Source organism: Palaemon carinicauda, chromosome 4 (assembly GCF_036898095.1).
Source record: "Palaemon carinicauda isolate YSFRI2023 chromosome 4, ASM3689809v2, whole genome shotgun sequence".
Taxonomy (NCBI): domain Eukaryota; kingdom Metazoa; phylum Arthropoda; class Malacostraca; order Decapoda; family Palaemonidae; genus Palaemon; species Palaemon carinicauda.
Window position 1 is genome coordinate 167296318 of NC_090728.1, and position 21549 is coordinate 167317866.

A 21549-nucleotide genomic window follows, 5' to 3' on the forward strand; every position below is an offset into this window, starting at 1 on the left:
GTTACTGTACTCACCACGAAAGAAGTTCAAGAAAAACTTGAATGACGATGGCGATGAATTTGCTGCACAGTAGAAATGATGATGATGAAGCTGATGATGTGTTCTACTGTGCAGTCAATGATAGTATTTTACGTCTCTTCAGACGGAGGTGTCTTTTCCTGGGACACCTCTTCAACTTCTTCAATTTCTTCCGAAGGCGTACTAGCAGGAGGAACTGGCTCTTTTTTGCGAGGCTGAAAAAACATTGTGATCGGAAGTTGTTGCCGCTGCTTCTTTTTTCGATCCAAGAGCATCCTGTAGGGAGTCGTGATGTCATCAACCTTGTTGCAGAATTGCATCGAGCGAACCATATCCTCGTCCCACTCTTGCAACATTTCTTTCGCCTCCTTCATATGGTTGCAGAACTTGGCAAGCCGTTCTAATGTTAAGCCCGTTTCTTCGACATTTTCTTGGGTCTCTTCCTGGGTACCCTCACTCTCTTCCTCACTTGCCGATTTCGTCAGGTCTTCGAGGTCTGCGTCAGTTAGGGGCTGGGAATGGCAGTCCAACAACTCGTCGACGTCTTCAGTCGTCATGTCGCCAAACCCGTCACCCCCAATTATGGCAGCCAACTGCACAGATTTCCGTATTGCAGAGTGTTGGATTTCCGACGGAGTAAATCCCTTGTCGTCGTAAACAATATCGGGCCACAGCTTCTTCCAGCTCGCATTTACGGTTGCAGGTTTCATCTCTTGAAGTGCCTTTTGAATATTCTGCAGGCACGTGGCTATGGTGTACTGCCGCCAGTACGCCTTCAAGTTGAAGTCTTCATCCTCGTCATCTTGGGCAGCATCCACACACGCAACGAGGTCCGCCAAGGTATTCTTCGTGTAGAGGGCCTTGAACGCCCTGATAACCCCCTGGTCCATTGGTTGAATTAATGACGTGGTGTTGGGTGGCAGGAACTCAACCTGAACGCCCTCACGCGACAGGTCAGTTGCGTGTCCACCAGCGTTATCCATAAGGAGAAGGATCTTGAATGGCAAGCCCTTCTCTAAGAGATATTCATGGACTTGCGGGATGAAACACTGGTGGAACCAGTTGGAGGTCAGCATCTTCGTAATCCATGCTTTTTGATTATGCATCCAGTACACGGGAAGGAGATTCTTATTTTTATTTTTCAAAGCGCGAGGATTTTTCGACTTATAAATAAGCCCCGGCTTTAACAAAAATCCAGCAGCATTGCCACACATCACGAGGGTAACGCGATCCTTGAATGCCTTAAAGCCAGAGGCTTTGGCTTCCTCTTTGAACAGGAAAGTTCGCGACGGCATTCTCTTCCAAAACAAGCCGGTTTCATCCATATTAAAGACTTGTTCCGGCTTGTATCCACCTTCAGCAATAATGTTCTTGAAAGTCTGGTTCACGTAAGTTTCAGCAGCGGCAGTGTCAGCGGAAGCAGACTCCCCATGCAGGGAAACGCTTTTCAGGGCGAAGCGTTTCTGAAACTTCGCGAACCATCCTTTGCTTGCGGAAAAACGTTTCTGAGGCTGGGAATCAGTGGATGTCCCTGGTTGAGGATCATCTGCATCATCATCATCTTCAGCATGGTTGCCGTCGTCCTCTTTAGGTTCCTTTGCAGCAAAATTCTCATATAAGCTCAAAGCCTTTGTTTGGATGGTGTTCGTATCCAACGCTATGTTCTTCTTCCGGCAGTCGGCAATCCACACAGCTAAAGCACCTTCCATGCGTACGATCGTTTTATTACGCGTTGTAACGACTCGCTTCACTGATCTGCTAAAGGTGATTGCAGCAGTCTTTCTAATGTTCGCCTCGTCCTTCTTGATGTAGCGAACGGTGGATTCGTTGATGCCAAAATGGCGGCCGGCGGCCGCGTAACTTCTACCATCTTTTAACATGTCGAGAAGCGTAACCTTCTCAGCTATCGTCATCATTCTTCGGTGGCGTTTAGGCTCACTACCAGCCTTACTAGAAGCAGAACGCTTGGGAGGCATTGTAACAGAAAGTTCAACAAAAAGTTCAACTTAAAACAGTCGCACACAGCACAGATTAAACTTCACAAACTTAAGAACGTCTACTCAGCAATACGCGGAAAGAGAAAGTGAACGATGCAGCCCCGCAAGAACTTTGATGCTGCGGGTAGAAGATGCGGGCAAAACACCAATCACAGGCTAGATAACAAAACTTGAGTTTTGATTCGTCATCTATCAGCGCTTGAACCAATCACAACCCGTCTTAGTACTATGGCGCGTTGGTTACTCATAGAAGATGCCCCCGCGCATACTGAACGTACGTAGATTAAGTACAATACAGTACCGTAATAATAATAAATAATGATAATAATACTGTACAGTAATAATAATAATAATAATGATTAATAATAATAACAATAATAATTTTATTAACAACAACAACAATAATAATAATAATAACAATAATAATAAAAATTTACGTACGCTATTTTACGCCTCTCTCTCTCTCTCTCTCTCTCTCTCTCTCTCTCGTACGCTTACAGTATTCGAAATGTGATTTTTGCAACAAAGAATATTATTGGATGCAGTACTGTACTACGTACGTATACATACAAAAGATTCATGGAAAAGAAGCACATCCATTACAGTACACACCATTCTAATATGGTATGACTGCATCTGATTTGCGTTTCATGTTCGATTTAATTTTACTACGTACTGAATTATCGTATGATCACATTCTCTTTTCGTGTTTTATTTCTTTCTGTGCTGAATTATTTATCATATGTAATGCAATGAACAATCAGTAAGAGCAGATATTACTAATTACAGTATTAATGGAATTACAGGTAACAAAATATCGTATTTGGTTATCTTCAGATTTCGCGGTATTTTCGAATTTTCCGGAAAATCCGCGATATGTATATATATATGGGTTATGGGAAAACCCCGCGAAGTGGTGAATCCGCGATTGTCGAACCGCGAAGTAGCGAGGGTTCACTGTACCTTGATAATAAGGGAGTTATTTGATCTGAAAATTGAGGTTGATCAGCTGATTTGAATGTAAACAATACATGGGATTTTAATTCGCTGTTTGGTCCATAACTGGAATATAAACCAACGCTGTTTATCGGGGTATTACTTACGGTGAAGCTGAAAGGACGAGCCATTAAAATTTAGTGAGGGTTAACTCCCCATCCCGGTAGTCTTATTTTGTTCAAGTTTTAAAAAGTATGTGAAAAGTATGGGTTAAAGTTTTTAGGATAAATGAAGAGATAAAATATCAACAATATTTACAACTTTTGAAAAAATATAAGAATATGTTATTGAACTACTGCCTTTTATGCACTAGTGATATGATTGGGGGTGTGTTGCGAAATTGTGGTTTCTCACTGCAGTACGCACGTTGAACCACCTCTTGTTCTGCGTAAATGGCAGCTAAATGCGTAATGTGGTTTGCAGTATTCGTAATGTCATTGAGATTTATGTAAACATTATTAATATACGCGGATACTAGCTGCACGTCATAAAATTTGACGGCTTGGTTACACTTCAGCATGACTGATAGCAATTTTAATGTAATGAATGGGAGATGAAGTCTTGAATAGCTGATTTGTGATCGTAGATTAAAATGGCATTTTCTACATAAACCTTGAATGAAAGGTTGTATGACTAGTGGCCGTATCCATATTAGATTCTTTCCCATCACTTGGGAGTGCAGGAATCGTGGCCACTATGCTGTTGGCTGTATGTCAGATACTGTACCGGTAAGCTTCATAACTGAGCAATCTTTCTTCACAGACAGGATCTGTTAAGAATTATATTTCCATCTTTCTACAGTAATATCTTGACATACGGGCATAATGCATTCCAGGACTGAGCTCATATGTCAATTTATTCCTATCTCAAGTCAATTTTTCCCCTTTGAAATAACTGAAAAAAATTTAATCTGTTCCCGCCCTCTTAAAAACACCCAAATCAATAATATAACAATGGGAAAAACATGCTTTTAATTTCTCTAATACTTTGCATGTACTCACAAAATGACATAATTGATTGTTGTACTGCGATCTACAATAAGATGTGACTTTATTATAGATTTCTTACCTTCAAGACAGACTGTAGCATCTAACGGCAGTGTATCCAGAGGTAGGGGGAGGTAGGGAAAGAGAGAGAATTGGATGGTACCATATTTAGTTTCTTATACATAACATAACACCTAAACTTAAAATTAACTGAACTTCGCATAATTTTTTAAAATCATATTCTTATTTACTTATACTTTTTTATTTTATTTTTTCATTGTTTGAGGATGGGACATATCGTCAAAGTACTTGGCTCGTAATGGCATGCTAATTCACTCACATGGACACCACACGTTTCTCGATAATTTCATGCTTCATCTCTATCGTAGTCATGCGTTTTTTCTTCTCACTGTCAACGTTACCACTCCCTTTCTAAGGACCAATCACTTATGATGAAAAATGTTCACAAATATACAGTTAAAATCACGTAAATAACTCAAAAGACAGCACGGGAGATGTGTACTAAAGTCGATGATCATGTAAAATAAATGAGTGATGCAGGCATAAAGTACTACCAAGTGTTCAGCAACCTAGCGTCAGCATATGTTATCATGCTCGTATCTCATGTTTGTACTCGTATCCCAAAGCAAAAATTTTCTCAGCGGCTTGCTTGTACAGTATCTCAAAATACTCATATGTTGGGGTGCTTATATGTCAAGATATTACTGTACTAGGCAAGGGTGAGGAGGGATGAAATGTATCTGATGTTATTACTCATACTAGTTTGGATACTTTTGGACAACGTATTGTGTACAATAATATAGGTTCTCTTGTGACCGAATACTTTTTATTCTTTGTACAGGCATAACGTAATGCCTGTAGCATTTCTATACACAGACTGTTAGGAAGTTGGCAAAATCATCACCTTTGCTGATGTACAGGAGAGGGTGCTTTGATAATTCCTGGGAAAGTTGTATCTGATGCTGTTACACATAATAGCTTTGGATACTTTTGGACAGCATATTTTGTACATTGATGGTTGCCGGACAATTTGCCGACAGACAATTGGCCGACAGGACAATTGGTCGATAAGACAATTAGCCAACAGACAATTAGCCGACAAAATAATTGGTCGATAAGACAATTGAAAAACCATTTAAAAACATGCACACGCTTTTTTTAAATAAAAATGAAAACTTACATAAAAAGAACATTTGCATAAATTTAATTTCTTTAAAAAAATAGTTAAAATATCCAGATGCTATTAGAATATTCAAACTTACATAAAAGGACTACAGTATGTACATACGAAAGATTTATTAAAAAAAAAAATAATTAAAACTTTCAAATGAAAGCGAAAAAAATTGAAAGATAAAAACAATATTCATCTCAAAAATTAAAAAGTTTAATTAATTAAATTGTGTGCACAGGTTCTTAAAAATTGCAAACCATCTTCGACGTCATAGTTAAGTACAAGTTTTTTCAGTCTTTCTTCAACACGAATGTATTTATTGTTTTCCCTTGAAACATCAGCTGCTGATAATGTCTGTTCTATTAGAATTTCTGTGCTTGATTGTTCAATCCTGAGCTTTAGAATTAATTTTGATAAGGTAGGGTGATGGACATTGACTCTTCTACTGAAGGCGCGGTGCCACCCTTCCAGCGATTTGTTGGTTTTCGGCAAATCATTCAGCACTCTGTAGTGACACAACCTTAACGAAATTTCAAATAAAGGTTGTCTACGTCTACCATGTTGCACGATTCCTAACCATGTACACTCTAAATAAGAAGAAATCCTCCAAAATTTCATCTGTTTCTGCATCTAAAGAATTAATAAATTGTTCAAGCAAAAAAGGTACATCATCAGGTGATACGAAAGCTATTGCTTGCAGGTATTTGACAATAAATACCACGATTATAAACCCACCGTCTCCATTTTGCGCCACAAACACTGTCCAAAGTGAAAAAAAACAGCTATAAATATAAACGTGAGGAAAATTGCTTTTAATTGAGTTTACTGTATAGCTGCTTTTTCAAAGTGTACTGTAATTAATGTCACATTTAAATTTCTTCCTTTTTTAATGAATTTAAGTATTAAATCATAATCTGCTTCAGATTTACTGTTTGTCAAGCAATAAAGTAGCGGCACTGTTGCATTTGCACTAATTAGCGCATGGATCATGTTCAGCTGCTTACCCAAAGGTGCAGAGTTAAAAGTCCCGTCGCAGAATCACTCGGTTTTCTTGGATAACATTTCCAGATTTTTTAAAGTTCCAAAAATAGAAACCTCTTCATTTTCAAATAGTAAAAGATTATCACCTCTCGGAGTCTTACATAGCTCATCTTCTTTAAGACCAGGTCTCTTCTGTCGCACTGTACGTTTGAGAGATTCCTTTTTGGTAAAGCACCACCAATAATCACTGGGATATCTGAAGTTGCACCATCAATAATAGAGCTCGGCGTTTCCTCAGATCGTTCCGCAAGGAGCTTTATTTCTTCTTTAACTTTTGTTGGTCAATTTTCAATAGGATTTGGTGGATGGGAGTGCTCAGAAGGAGTTCTGCTAATTACTTTATCGTTCGTAGTCAATCTTGCATTGCAGATGTTATGATTCGCACATCTCCCATACGTTTTTGATTCTCTGGTTCTATCAATAATGTGGACGTATCCCTCGAAGAAAAGTTTTTTGCCTCCTCGTTCTGTTTTGATGAACTCCACGACTGATATTGAAGGGCTTGGAAATATAAACTTGATAAAAACAGGCTGAGAGTTTGGTCTGGAAAAGCATTTGAAAATGAGTGATTTAGCATAACGATTTCAACAATGTGTTGTTTAACATCAATGATATCAACAATAAGTGGTTTAGAATAACAATTTTAACATTAAGTGGTTTAGCGTAATGCTTTCACAAATAAGTAGTTTAGTATAATATACTAATGATGGATATTATGTTTTAGCTTTGAATTTTTTCCCTTTCATTTGAATAGTTTAATAATTTAGAAAAAAAGAAAATTTAATCAAAAGTTATTTTTATGTGTTTTCATTTTTACTTTAATAATGCATCTATGTTATTGTCCTTTTTTTAATGGTTTTTCAATTGTCCTGTCGGATAACTGTCTTTTGGCAAATTATCTGTCGTTTAACTGTCTGTCGGCCAATTGTCTTATTGACCAATTGTCCTGTCAGCTAATTGTCTGTCGACTATCTGTCTGTCAGCAAATTATCTGTCGGCCAATTGTCCGCACACGACATTGATATAGGTTCTCTTGTGACTGAATATTTTTTATATTCTCGGTGCAGGCCTAACCTAATGCCTGTAGCATCTCTTTGCAGTGCACAGACTGTTAGGAAGTTGGCAAAATCATCACCTTTTCTTCTGTACAGGACAGGATGCTGAGATCATTCCTGGGAAAGTTGAACCAGCAAGAAATTTGGTTTGCAAGGACTGTTTTCCTCCAAAAGATGAATCTCCTATTAAAAGAGGAATGAATTTATTCATGTAGGGACCAATCACCAATTTTTAAAGTTGTATTTTTCTTAGCTATACAGACCTGAGGCCTTCAGGTTGAACTTCCCAACTCTACCCCTGCACAAGTCCTAGGCCTAAAGGTTAAAAATGCTAGTCTTGGTGACTGATAGGTGTGCAGCTCTTTACCCACACCACCTGGGGGTAGCTATACTGTAACTCCTTTGTTAAGTTTTAATGGCCGTTCCAGCTTCAATGAAGTCATACTCCCCAAGTACAGTGGAACCTCTACATACGAATGTCCTAACATACGAATTTTCCAACATCCGAAGTAAAATTCGACCAAATTTCTGTCTCGACACCCGAAGTGTTGCTCCAACATACGAAGTAAATAATACGCGTACGTGTGGAATTTTCTCGAAAGCGTCGACCGTAGTTTCTTGTTGACGCCGCTAGAGGGCAGCACATCAGCGGGACGCCAATCGAGCGTCGCCTTGATCAGTCCTCTCATCTCGTGCGCATCGTGTGGTTGTTCTCTATTCGCTCAGTTATTAACAGTGCTTTTTATCTTCCTTTTTCACATTTTGTTTTTGTTTTTCATAATCATGGGTCCTAAAAAGCTTAGTTTCGGTTCAGGAAGTAGTAATAGTGGTGAGAAAAGGAAGAAGTCAATGCTTTCATTAGAACTAAAGCAAGAAATAATAGAAAAGCATGAGCGAGGTGTGTGTTAGCGATCTGGCTAAACAATATGGCCGGAATATGTCTACGATCTCGACGATCCTAAAACAGAAGGCAGCCATTAAAGGAGTGAAACCGTCGAAGGGATCACGATTATTTCCTAACGTCGTAACCCTACCCTTGAAGAGATGGAACGCCTTTTGTTAATATGGATTAAGGACAAGGAGATTGTTGGCAATACGATCACTGAAACGATCATTTGTGAGAAGGCCAGCGCTATCTACAGTGACTTGAAGGCGGCGGGTTCTGGGGGTGACGCGGGGGAGAGTTCAACCAATCCTACGACGGAGGAATTCAAGGCGTCTCGAGGTTGATTCGAGAAATTTAGGAAACGGACTGGGATTCATTCAGTTGTTCGGCATGGAGAAGCTTCAAGTTCGGACACCAAGGCTGCTAAAGACTTTGTTAAAAAGTTTGAAAGCATCGTGGAGGAGGAAGGCTACGTAGAGCAGCAGGTGTTCAACTGTGATGAAACCGGTCTGTTTTGGAAAAAGTTGCCTTGTCGAACATACATTATCGCCGAAGAGAAGAACATGCCTGGACATAAGCCAATGAAGGATCGGTTGCCTCTTGCGCTTTGTGCCAACGCCAGCGGGGACTGCAAAATTAAGCCTTTATTAGTTTACCATTCCGAAAACCCTAGGGCATTTAAAGCACATAGAATTAATAATGACCTGCTACATGTTCTATGGCATTCTATTTCTAAGGCTTGGGTTACTAGGCATATCTTTGTGGAATGGGTAAAAGTAGTTTTCGGCCCTGCTGTCAAGAAGTACTTACAGGAGAGGAATTTGCCTTTGAAGTGCTTGCTTTGTTTGGACAATGCACCCGCTCACCCCCCAGGACTCGAAGATGATATCATCGACGAATACAAATTTATAAAAAGTGTTTTATCTTCCACCGAATACCACCCCTATCCTCCAGCCCATGGACCAGCAAGTCATCTCTAATTTTAAGAAGCTTTACACCAAGCACTTATTTAAGCAGTGTTTTAATGTCACGCAAAGCACCAACTTAACTTTGCGTGAATTTTGGAGGAGCCACTTTAATATCGTGCACTGCTTAAAGATCATAGATCAGGCTTGGGAGGGAATAACTCATCGGACCCTGAATTCCGCTTGGAAGAAGCTTTGGCCTGATGCTGCTGCTCCCAGAGATTTTGAAGGTTTTGGCCCCAAGAATGAACCTGTGCTTGCTGCCGAGGAAGATGTCCAAGAGATTGTATCCCTTGGCAAGTCCATGGATCTGGAGGTGGATGAAGATGACATCACCGAACTCGTCGCTGAGCATCATGAAGAGCTCACCACCGAGGAACTCAAGGAGCTGCAAGCCATGCAGCATGATGAGTTCCAAGCGCAGTTGAGTGAGTCGGAGGAGACTGAGGAGGTAGGCCAAATCTTAGGTACAGCGGAAATAAGACAGATGTTGGCATATCATCAACACGTGGTTGATTTCATCGACAAGCATCACCCACAGAAACTTCAGGTTTGCCGTGTAGTTGCGCAGTTCGATGATGTTTGCTTAACTCATTTCAGAAAAATCCTCAAAAGCCGTACCAACCAACTTTCTCTTGATAGTTTCTTTAAAAATCTACAAAACGGTCTAGTGATCATGATGAAAAGAAAGAAAGTGAAGCAAAGAAAAGGAAGACCGAATTGAGTGAAAGTGATGAAAATTAAAAATAAGAAAAGAAAAAATGTAAAAAAAAATATAAAATTGAAAAAAAAAAAAAAGCTAAGTTAAGTTAAAATTCACGTAGTGTAAGTTAGAGTAAGTTATCGTAGCCGCCGTCCCTACCTCCTCACTGATCTTCCGTCTCCTCCTGCGTAGCAGTCCCTACACCTGCGCTGGCCTGTCGCTAAGGTAAAGTGTTAATAAAAACCCCTTTTTTATTTATTATTTCTTTATTATTATTCATTTTTTAGATATTTCTGTATTATTCAATTGTATTAATGTTATGTGTAATTTTGTATAGCAATTTATTAAGGAGTTATTATGGGTTTTTAGGCTGAGGAACGAGTTAAACAAATTACCGTGTATTCTTATGGGAATATTTGCTCCAACATACGATCGTTTTAACATACGAAGCAGTTTCTGGAACGAATTAAGATCGTATGTAGAGGTATCACTGTAAAGAACTCATTTTTGTATAGTTAGAAAAGATACAAAATACTTGACAAATTTATATTTTAGTGTGGGGCTTAATATTTTTAAATATTTACATACAGTGAACCCTCGCTACTTCGCGGTTCGACCATCGCGGATTCACCACTTCGCGGATTTTTTCCATAACCCATATATATACAGTAATATATATATATATATGTATGCATGTATTTATGTATATATGTAGGTATGTATATGTGTATACATATAAATATATATATATATACACACACACACATATATATATATATATATATATATATATATATATATATATATATATATATATATATATATATATCTAAAGTAGGAAGATGTGATGTAGTTCTAAGGGAAAAGTATGGGAAATATGTCTGGGTAATAAGCAAAGTTCTACCTCCAGTTTTTTCTTCATTATGATCAGAGATAAATGTAAACAAAACATTGGTTGCCATTTTTTATCGTGCTTTTTAGCGTGTTTAGGAAATGCATGATATAAAATCACCTTTAATATTTGTGCCTGTTTTAGTTTAGGGTACTGTAGTACATGCATTAAGTGTTCTGTACATTAAAGGGTAGTTTGTTAACAGTACTACGTACAAGGGAAGGTTTTAAAAGTCTGAATATGCATGTTGAATAAATAGGTAAATATGGTGTCACTACTTCGCGGATTTTCACCTATCGCGGCTGCGACTGGAACCTATCTACCGCGATAAACGAGGGTTCACTGTATCTATTTCCACTCCATTATGCTGATGTGTAATCATTATTTTTTTTTTATTCTCTTCCAGGAAAAGTATACTGATGCTGTATTGATATGCAACTCAAAGGAATTCAAAATTCACCGAATAATTGTATCATCAATTTGTGAATTTTTAAAACACAAATTTGAAGATGGCCAACAAGTTATTACTATTAATAATATAGAGCCAGAGACTTTGTCTCTCATTTTGAAATTTATTTACACTGGATCTGTTGAGTTGGAAGAAATGAGGCTTCCATCATTTTTGGAAGCCACCAAGTTTTTACAAGTTAAAAACATATGGTCTACAAGTTACGATAGTTCTATACAAAGGGAAGATGATACTGATTTTCAGAGTCTGTTAAACATCCATGGAAAGTCACAGAATTTTGTTAAATCAATAATGAATGATTTTCAAGACCTTATGGCTAAAAGCAAAGATTTTTTAGATTCATGCTTTTTAAAGGTAACCAACAGTACACATGAAATCGGTTCACCTGATCAGAAAATACCAAAAACTAGTGACCAAATTACTGCGGTTGAAAAATTACGCCAAAATGGCATTTTTGTATCAGGAGCTTCATACATGGGAGGGATTCCAATTCCCGCTGCATTATTATCAAATAAGAATGTATCAATATCACTTCTAAGGGAACCAAAACCAAATAGTGAATTACCTGATGCAAAGCAGCCTGAAAATGAGAAGAAGAATCACGAGGATGCCACACCACTACGTGCATCAGAGAGTGATGAGCCTCATTATCTAGGAACTGTTAGTCCTCAATCAGGTAGCCTTAAAAGGAAATATCCTAATGGTGCCTTGTCCTCCCAGTTATTACATCAAAAAGTAATGAGCCCACCTCAAACCTCCAAGGTAAAAAGAAACCTTTCCTCATCGTTTCAGGGTAAAAAGGAAGAATATAATACCTTTAGAAGCTCACAGGTGAGACCCTCATCATTTCAGGGTAAAAAGGAAGAATATAATACATTTAGAAGCTCACAGGTGAGACCATCAATTAATGTTCATAGTTGTGCACCAACTCAAAGAGAAAGTAAGCAGCTTGCTCTCAGAGAAAAATCTAATCTAATACATGAGGTTATAAACGTTCCTGAACAACAGGAGATTGATTGCCAGACATTAGCATTTCCAAAATCTGGCAAAACAACATTTCCAAATGATAAGTTTACTCACAAAATAAAACCATTAGAGGAATTTAACTGTAAAGTTTCTGAGTCTATTGATATCTCATCATTAAATGAGGTGACAATGGAGAGCCAAGATTTAATCATTCAGATAACAAATTTAGAAAACAGTTTTACGTGGCTTATGGATGAAGAATTGCCGGACTTAACAGAACAGCCCTTTGAAGCAGAACAGCCCTTTGAAGGTTTTACGACCAACGATGCTTCTTTAGTTAAAACTAATGTAAGTACACTATGGGAAATTTTGTTACTCATTAGTAGTTTTACACCTACTTAGACTTCAAATGCTTTTTTTTCTATTCCAGATTCACATTTTTAATATTTCTAGTATTGTTTTGTTCTAGACAATTAAAAGAAAAATGTGATTTGATTGCATCACAATATGGTTGCTAAGCAGCCACAGTGTATGGCAGTGATGGGCACCAACAAATTACGATCTTCACTACACTCCTAGTTGTTATGTGAACAGGACGTATCCCTCCCATTCTCTACGATCTAGACTTATGCATTCACCTCCCATATCCTTATAGTGCATGTGCCTTGTGTGTTTTTTGGGCTCAGCCATGTCGTTATGATAGAAGGTTCCTTTAGACAACTTTCTAAGTGATATTTAGCTACAGTGATACTCCCAGAGAATTGACCATAGGTCTCCAGAATTCTAACTCCTGGCGCGAGTATCCTTAAGAAAATTCTTAAGGATATCGCATAATATCAGGGGACTTATTTCTTGATACGACACATGGCAATCTTCATCCCGAATAGAGTTTTCGCTCTGAGGGGGAAGAATGGCAAAAATGAAGGGGAGCCATCATCAAGGTTACCCAGTGGATCCCCTTCCCGTACTACTACAGCGCCTCGCATGGCAACTCGTTCTTTTTATAGTAGCGAATTAAGCACGGTGTATCTCCCGCTTGCTCTCGGTGTTTTGTTACTATTCCTGGATTTATCATGCATTCTCCAGCATCTTCATCCTCTGGAAAGTTGAGTATTTAATCTTTCCTGTGTATGATTTTTAGCTCCCTTCTCACAGTTAAATTAGCATAATTTAGATGTGTTTATCGGAGCATAGCCGTTCACCGGAGGCGCCATTTTGGACGCTGTGGTACGCCATAAATGCTTTAATTAGTTAGTAGTACGACGTTCCTGGTATTTAGCTTTAATGAATTATAGCTATTTAGGAAAATTATACTAGTGAAGATAAGATCATGCACGTATATTTCCTCTTCTGTGAAATGTTTCGATCATATACGATAGGGTCTCGATGATGTAGCATAGCCGAGATCCCGACTTGCGTTGGGCTAGCCTAATGCGTTTTAGTATACTTTTGTACATTATCCCCATTTACCCTCTTGTATCGTTTTATCAATTCAGTCAGAGATATAGTAGCATATCTCCTAGAATTACTAATATAATTCGATACTCGTCTCTTTTAGAGATTTAAAGGTAAACCCTACCTTCACTCTGAGTGCCGCCATTAGGCGACAACCCTATCTTGGTCTTGCCATAGAGTAGTGTACTCCGGCTTGATTAGGCTAGTGTTTCTGTCTTCCCTCTTTGTCGGTGAGTATCCCGGCTTTGAATTACGACAGTAACTCAGAGTATTCAGTCCTGTTGTCGGCAACTCTACTGACGGTGGACTAGTCATTCCCCTGCCGGTTCACAGTTGCAGGCATAGGAAGACCGGCTTCTAGCTCACAACCGAAAGTGGTAGTTCAATTGCCACCACCTTCTCCCTTGTGGTCAAGAAGACATGTCTTATATCCGGCAAGGTCATAGGCTGAGGAACCATTATTCCTCTGCCGCCCAAGACGGCGCCGGTATAGAAACTATGTTTCAGTGTTTGTGACCGATAGTGGGAGGCCTTCTTTCGACACAAAATATAAGACCCTTTTCCCTTCCCCTTTCTGTCCTTTAGTGTTGGCCTAGCCGTCACAACATCTTTGGCCGTTATTCTACTGTCTCCCCGCTTGCCGGGTGGATTGCGGTGCCGGCCGGGCTCCTACAAAGGCAGCTTGATTGCCACTTCGACCTTCCCCTAACGGAATCAAGGCTCCGGGAAAGGTTGTGCCAGCCATGACGGCTGCCGGTGGGAGATCCGTGTAACTTTGAGTATTTTTCAATCCTCTCTTGGACTGCCATCCACAAATCCTGGACCCGGCAGAGCAGCCAGCAACAGATACTGTGGCTGGATGGAAGCTAGAATGATTACATTCCCTCCCTTCCATTTGAATCCTCATTCTGGAAGAAGGCAGTAGGGACAGTAGTCCCTACAACCCTAGTTAATGTACTAAACTATAATAATACGGTACCCCTTCTCTTCATGCTTTCTCTCTCTCTGTCGTCTAGTGCTGTCAGGTACTAGCCTAGCCGGCAGCAGGCCGGCAGAACTACAGTATAAGATTATACAGTAGCCAGTATTTCTGCAGTATAGTACATACTGCAGGTAGAAAACTATAGTATATAATATACAGTAGTATATTTTTCCAACATATACTGTGTGTCCTTTGACAGTCCATTGTTTAGACTGCTAATAATGTTGAAGTGAAGTAATCCTTCAATATCCTGATGAGCCATAGGTCATCAGAACATAATATCCTTACCCTACAATATTAATATTCCATTATGGAAGGGTTAGTGCTAGTATACACTAACTTTAGCTCTAGAATTTAGAGCTCTTCCACCCTAGTTTTCCCTGATAAGGAAATTCTAAATATTAATATTGAGGGAGGTCACAGCAATTACCAGGACAGGAGACACAGATATGTGTCTCTCCTATTTTCTTTCTAGCTTACTATCCTAAGCTATAATGATAATAGTAAGTGCTAATTTAATGCATGAATTTAATTTATCAGTGTGATAAATACCCTATAGTCATTTTACCTTTTTCTTTTTTTACAGGAGGAGGCCAAGGTTAAGTGTGAGGTGATGTTCTGTAGCCACAAGAGTAAGAACTTTTGTGGTCATACTGCGAGGGAAACGCTTAGGAAGGGGATACGAGGGTTCCAAAAGAACTCTCCAGGATCGTACCTACCATGCGAGTTGTTGAGAAGCCTACTGTTCCCGAAGCCAACAGCTGATGCCATCGTACCTCAGGCACGACCTGGATCTCCTTGCGTACAGCTTGCAATAGAGGCCGATATCAACGAGGCTTTACAAGGCATGGACAGCCATCAGGAAAGGATGTCAGAAGTGTCCTCGGACACTGAAAAGGGTCTCCTTCAAGAGGAACCTGAAGAAGAGGTGGCCCAACCACCTGGAGAAGAAGAAGATCTTGAGTCGACAGAGGCGGAGGACCCTCTTCTGTCTGTGTCGGCATTTCTGCCTGTGCCGTCAACTTCTTCGGCTCCAACCCCTCAACTAGATCCCCTGGGCCAAGCAGTTGTGGCCCAGATCCAGCCACTAGTGGAGAGACTACGTAAGGAAAACGTAGATATAAGGAAGGAATTCTGTGAAGCAACCCGTGTAGTTGATTCTCGTGGGTCATACAAGCGACCTAAAGTGTCTGACCTGCCATCATGCTCTGAAACCAATCCCTGGAGGTATGCAGAGTTCATGCCCATGATGAATGGGGAACTCTACATTTCGGAGGAGATGGGGGCCATCCCCCTGGACGACATTCAATTCTGGCCAAACCTTTCGGCTTACGCGGAATGTTTCATCCGGCTGAAGAGTGAGCCGGTGTCTAAGGAAGAGACGGAAGTCATGGTTTTCGACCATGACAAGGCACAGGCTCTCTTAGCGAGTAACCTGAAGAAGGCAGGATATACCAACTCCAAAGTTTCTGCGTTGAGCAAGAAGCACCCTACCTTTCTTGCTCCTTCATCCAGAGCTTTCCCCTTCTCGTCGAAAGCTCTCCACAGTGTGCTTAAGGCAGTTGATGCAGGCAAACCATGTCCTACACTAGAGGAGTGTGGGCCATTATCTCTGGCCTTGCCCACGGGCGAAAAGGATTGGAACGAGGTCCACCTAAACCTTTTCAGTATCTAAGCTCAACGCGGACATCGCAGGACAGCAGTTCAGTGAGAACCTCCCGAAGCTGTCGGACTTTCTCCTGAGAAGAGAACAGGAGACAAAGGAGAGACTAGCCGCCTCTCTGTCCCTCCAGAACTGCATGGAGATGTGTGCAGTCATTGCAAGCACCCCAAACATGTATGCAGTCCTAGCCAAGATGCACATGGCTACCCTAGTTAAGGTCTTGTATGCTTTTGTGAAGGCCAGGAGGGCCTGCGGGGAGTTTGTGTTTGCCAATACAACGGTCAAACACGAGCCCAGGAAGTTGATCACTTCCTGTATCTGGGGTAAGTATCTCTTCCCAAAGGAAGTAGTCCAAGAGGTAGTCGCAAAAGGCACCACGGAGAGTAGGAATCTTCTCCAAAAGTGGAGCATCTCTGCCAAGAGAAAATCTCCTGTTGCTGGTCTCCAACCCAAGAGGAAGACGAAGAAGCCAAGACTGCCTTCCCGACCTGTGCAACATCCCACAGTCACCATGACCACGATGCCCCAAGTAGTTGCTCAGCCACAAACCACTCTCCAGGTGGTGCCTCAACAGCTGGTAGCCCAGTCACCAGCCTTTAACCCAGGTTTTGAGAGGCACACCACTACCTTTCGCCCGAAAGGTAGAGGATCTAGACAGGGCTCCTCAAGAAACCCCTCACGAGGTAGGGAGGACGTGGCCAGGGTGGCAAACCCTCCGGACCATCCAAGGAATGAGATGTTCCAGGTAGGAGGAAGACCCCTCCACTTTCACGATCGTTGGACCTAAGATCCCAGGGCCCACAGCCTAATCAAGAATGGACTAGGAAGGAAATGGAACAGATCTCCACCTTCATTTCCTCAATTCTTCCAACACTCCACCACCTTACTGGAAGAATAAACCTTAGAACTCTTGAACAAAAAGGTTATAAGGAAAGCAAAGTCCATCAAATTCCAGGGAAGGCTGTTTTGTGTTCCAAGAAGGACTCGGACAAACTCAGAGTCATTCCGGGCTTGTCGCCAATCAACAAGTTCATCGAGAACAAGAAGTTCAGGATGTTAACCCTTCTACACATAAGGACCCTTTTACCAAAAGGGGCATATACAGTCTCAATAGACCTGGCAGATGCTCACTGGCACCTTCCAATCAGTCACCCCCTCTCCTCCTACCTAGAATTCAAGCTACAGAAGACAAAGTATGTCTTCAGAGCCATGCTCTTTGGACTAAACATAGCCCCAAGGATCTTCACGAAACTTGCTGACGCAGTCGTACAACAGTTATGCTTAGAAGGCGTTCAGGTAGCTGCATACTTGGATGACTGGCTAGTGTGGGCAGCATCCAAGACTGCTAGTCTGCAGGCAGCCACAAAAGTGATCCAGTTCCTGGAACATGGGCTTCAAGATCAGCTACAAGAAGTCTCACCTCTCTCCAGCTCAAGAGTTTCAATGGTTGGGAATCCATTGGAACTTGCAGTCACATCGCCTCTCCATTCCACCAAAGAGGAGGAGAGAGATCGCGGGTTCTGTCAAGAGACTACTGAAATCCAACAGGATCTCAAGATGCCAACAGGAAAGAGTACTGGGCTCTCTCCAGTTTGGAGCAGTAACAGACCCAGTGCTAAGAGCACAGCTGAAAGATGCGTCAGGAGTCTGGAGAAGATACGCATCAAACGCTCGAAGAGATCTTCAGAGACCGACACCGACCTTACTGCGATCGCTTCTGAGGCCGTGGTCGAAGGTCAAGAGCCTAGCAAGAACTAATCCCTTACAACCACCTCAACCATCGGTAGTCATCCACACGGATGCCTCGACGGAAGGATGGGGAGGTCATTCCCATCAAAGGAAAGCTCAAGGGACCTGGTCATCCCTGTTCAAGACCTTTCACATCAACATTCTAGAGGCCATGGCAGTCCTCCTGATGTTGAAGAAGCTATCCTCTCACAGATCATCCCACATCAAGCTGGTCTTGGACAGCGAAGTGATAGTGAGATGTCTGAACCGACAAGGCTCGAGATCGCCCTACATCAACCACGTGATGTTGACCATCTTTCGCTTGGCAAGAAAGAAAAGATGGCACTTATCAGCAGTTCACCTACAAGGGTTCCACAATGTGACGGCGGACACTCTATCCAGGCAAAAGCCGGTAGAGTCAGAATGGTCCCTAGACACAGACTCATTCTCCTTTATCTTGGAAAAAGTCCCAGAACTGCAGATCGACCTCTTCGCAACGAGCGACAACAAGAAACGACCTCGATACATAGCCCCATACCCCCATACGAGGACCCTCTGTCAGAAGTGACGGACGCCATGTTCCTCGATTGGAACAGATGGACTCAAATCTATCTGTTCCCGCCAACAAATCTCCTACTGAAGGTCCTCAACAAGCTGAGATCCTTCAAGGGGACAACAGCAGTGGTGGCCCCCACATGGCCCAAGATCAATTGGTTCCCTCTGGTGATAGAACTGAAGCTGAGGCAGTTTCCTCTACCGAACCCAGTTCTATCCCAACTGGTTCAGAAATCAACTGTCTCGCTTCATCACTGAGAACCCAAAACCTTCGTCTCATGATTTTCTTGCCCTAGCAGTCAAGAAAAGATTTGGGATCTCGAAAGACAGTATCGACTTTATAGATGAATACAAGTCAAAATCAACCAGAAGACAATATGAATCGTCTTGGAAGAAGCGGGTCTCTTTTGTTAAAGCAAAAAAGCCAACGGAAATCTCGATAGACTTCTGCCTGTCCTTCGTCATCCACCTTCACGATCAAGCCTCGGCTTCCACCTCAATAACTACGTGTAAGTCGGCTTTGACTAGACCTCCTCTATACGCCTTCCAGGTGGACCTGTCGAATGAAATCTTCAACAAGATTCCGAAGGCATGCGCTAGACTTGAACCAGCAGCCCTTCTGAAGCCCATTTCATGGTCTTTGGATCTAACACTAAAAGTGATATTTTTGTTTGCTATATCCTCCGGGGCTAGAGTTAGTGAAATAGCTGCCCTATCAAGAGACGAGGGCCATATTCAGTTCACAGTAGAGGGAGAACTGAATCTTTTTCCCGATCCTACCTTTCTCGCCAAAAACGAGCTACCCACCAAAAGGTGGGGTCCTTGGAGAATCTGCCCTCTGAAAGAAGATGTCTCTCTATGTCCAGTAGTGTCTAAAGGTCTGTCTTCTAAGAACTTCAGACTTAAGGGAAGACAGCTCTTCATAGGCGAAATCTCTGGATAAAACTTATCCCTGAAACAACTGAGGGCAAAGCTCACCTACTTTATTCGCAGAGTGGATCCTGACAGTACACCCTACACCCGCAGGTCATGATCCGAGAAAAATTACTTCCTCGCTGAACTTTTTTCAGAATATGGATTTTGATAGACTCCGCTCATACACAGGTTGGAAATCTTCTAGAGTCTTTTATAAACATTATGCGAAGCAAGTGCACGAATTGAAGCATTAGGTGGTGGCGGCAGGTAGTGTTATAAAACCTGTCGTCTAATGCTGCGATGAACAGTGAACTGTTTGGGACTTCACAGTTATGGGTGAAAAGGTGTTAACACCTTTAAGTGTAATACCTTTAATTAAGGGTCACCCTGGTGCCCCTAAGACTGTTCTTTATAGGTATAGAATCATACCAATAACACCAGTGCCGTGTGTACATTTGTACGCGGTGTTTAAACTCATCCATCTACAGTGAAATTATCTTAATAATTTTACAATGATTTTGAGTGGCCGTGTTTTAATACATATTTCTTCCCTTACAGGTGAAAAATATATATGTACCTTTAGAATGTTGGATATGGAGGATATGATTCTATTTTAATACGTTCATTGTATTTATATTGTCTATACAAATAAATATAAAAAACGTATTTGCTTCTTATTCGCCCCATAAGTAGCTGAATAAAACTAGCCAGAGTCTTTTAATTATTTTTTTCTAAAATAATATAAAACACTCGAATCTGCTTATACGTGTGAACATACTTATTGTAAGTTAATTCCATTTGTTCCTACGTATACAAACCTTCTCGCTTCTGTAGTCAGAGTTGACAGTTTCCCTGCAGGGGGCAGGAAGCCCTAAGCTCGTTCCAAGCTTAGCGGATATGACGAATAACGGTAGCGTCATATATTTATGTGGTCTGGGTGACCATATAGAAGCTGACTCAAGGTTAAGGCACTTATACAAACCCACAGATATACAGTCAGCGCCGGTCGCGATTGCCGCGACCCCCTTTGCAACAAGAAAAATCATAACCCTGACAAAAAATGCATGAAAACTTTGTGAACACTCACCAATTGTTCTTTTAGTATTTGCTGGGCAGGCCTTTCCTCTTGATAACCTCAGAGACCCTTTTGGGTATACTATCAATAAGGTTCCTGCAAATTTGGGGGTGAAGGGCAGCCCAACACTCCTTCAGGGCCTCCTCAAGCTTTGTCACCGTCGACGTGTCTTTGTTCCTGAGCTTGGCTTTTATTATCGCCCAAAGATTTTCTATGGGAGACAAGTCAGGAAAGTTGCCAGGCCAGTCTTTAATGTAATCTACTTCACAATCCCCCAACCACTGCTTAATAATTTTAGCAGTGTGGCAAGGGGCACCGTCTTGCTGAACCATTTCAGTGCCAGTCTTTTCAAATGCGTCTGGCAAATAGAAATTCAAAATTTCGTAATACACATTAGCATTAACAGTTTGTCCTTTTGGCAACACCACAAGATCCGCAACACCACCGTATCCAAACGCACCCCAGACCATCAAAGAGGGGGGGAACTTTACTGTCTTAGCAGTGGCCTTGGGGTGATAGGGACCGCCACCTTTGTTGACCCAGACCTTTTTGCCTGCGGGGTCAGAAATATAAAACGTGGCCTCGTCTGTAAACAATACATATATATACAGTATATATACAGTATATATGTATAAATATAATTAGATTTATAAATATAGATAATGTGTATGTATATATATATATATATATACATATATCTATATGTAGATATACAGTAGACATATATTTATACACATATATATTATATATATATACAGTATATATATATATATATGTATATATATATATATATATATATATATATATATATACAGTAGGGTCCCGAATTAAGCGTGTTCGAATTACACGATTCCCCTTTTCCGCGATCGCTATTTTTCAAAAATAAATTTTCTGTATCTGCGAGGCTGTTCAAAGTTCGCGAGTCAAGCACTACAAAATGTATCAAATCTATTGTCTTTTTAAGTATATTGGTAGCCCTAAATACGGTGATTTATAATAAATGTTACAAA

At 40.9% G+C, this 21549-nt stretch overlaps 1 protein-coding gene across 1 annotated transcript in view; it reads left to right on the forward strand.

Annotated features, from left to right (window-relative positions):
* Nucleotides 1-21549, forward strand: part of LOC137639743 (uncharacterized) — a 211274-nt gene that overhangs the window by 88029 nt on the left and 101696 nt on the right. Inside the window, exon 3 of the mRNA XM_068371988.1 lies at nt 11138-12514. Within this exon, the coding sequence (XP_068228089.1) occupies nt 11138-12514 (1377 nt within the window). The remainder of the gene's footprint in view (nt 1-11137; nt 12515-21549) is intronic.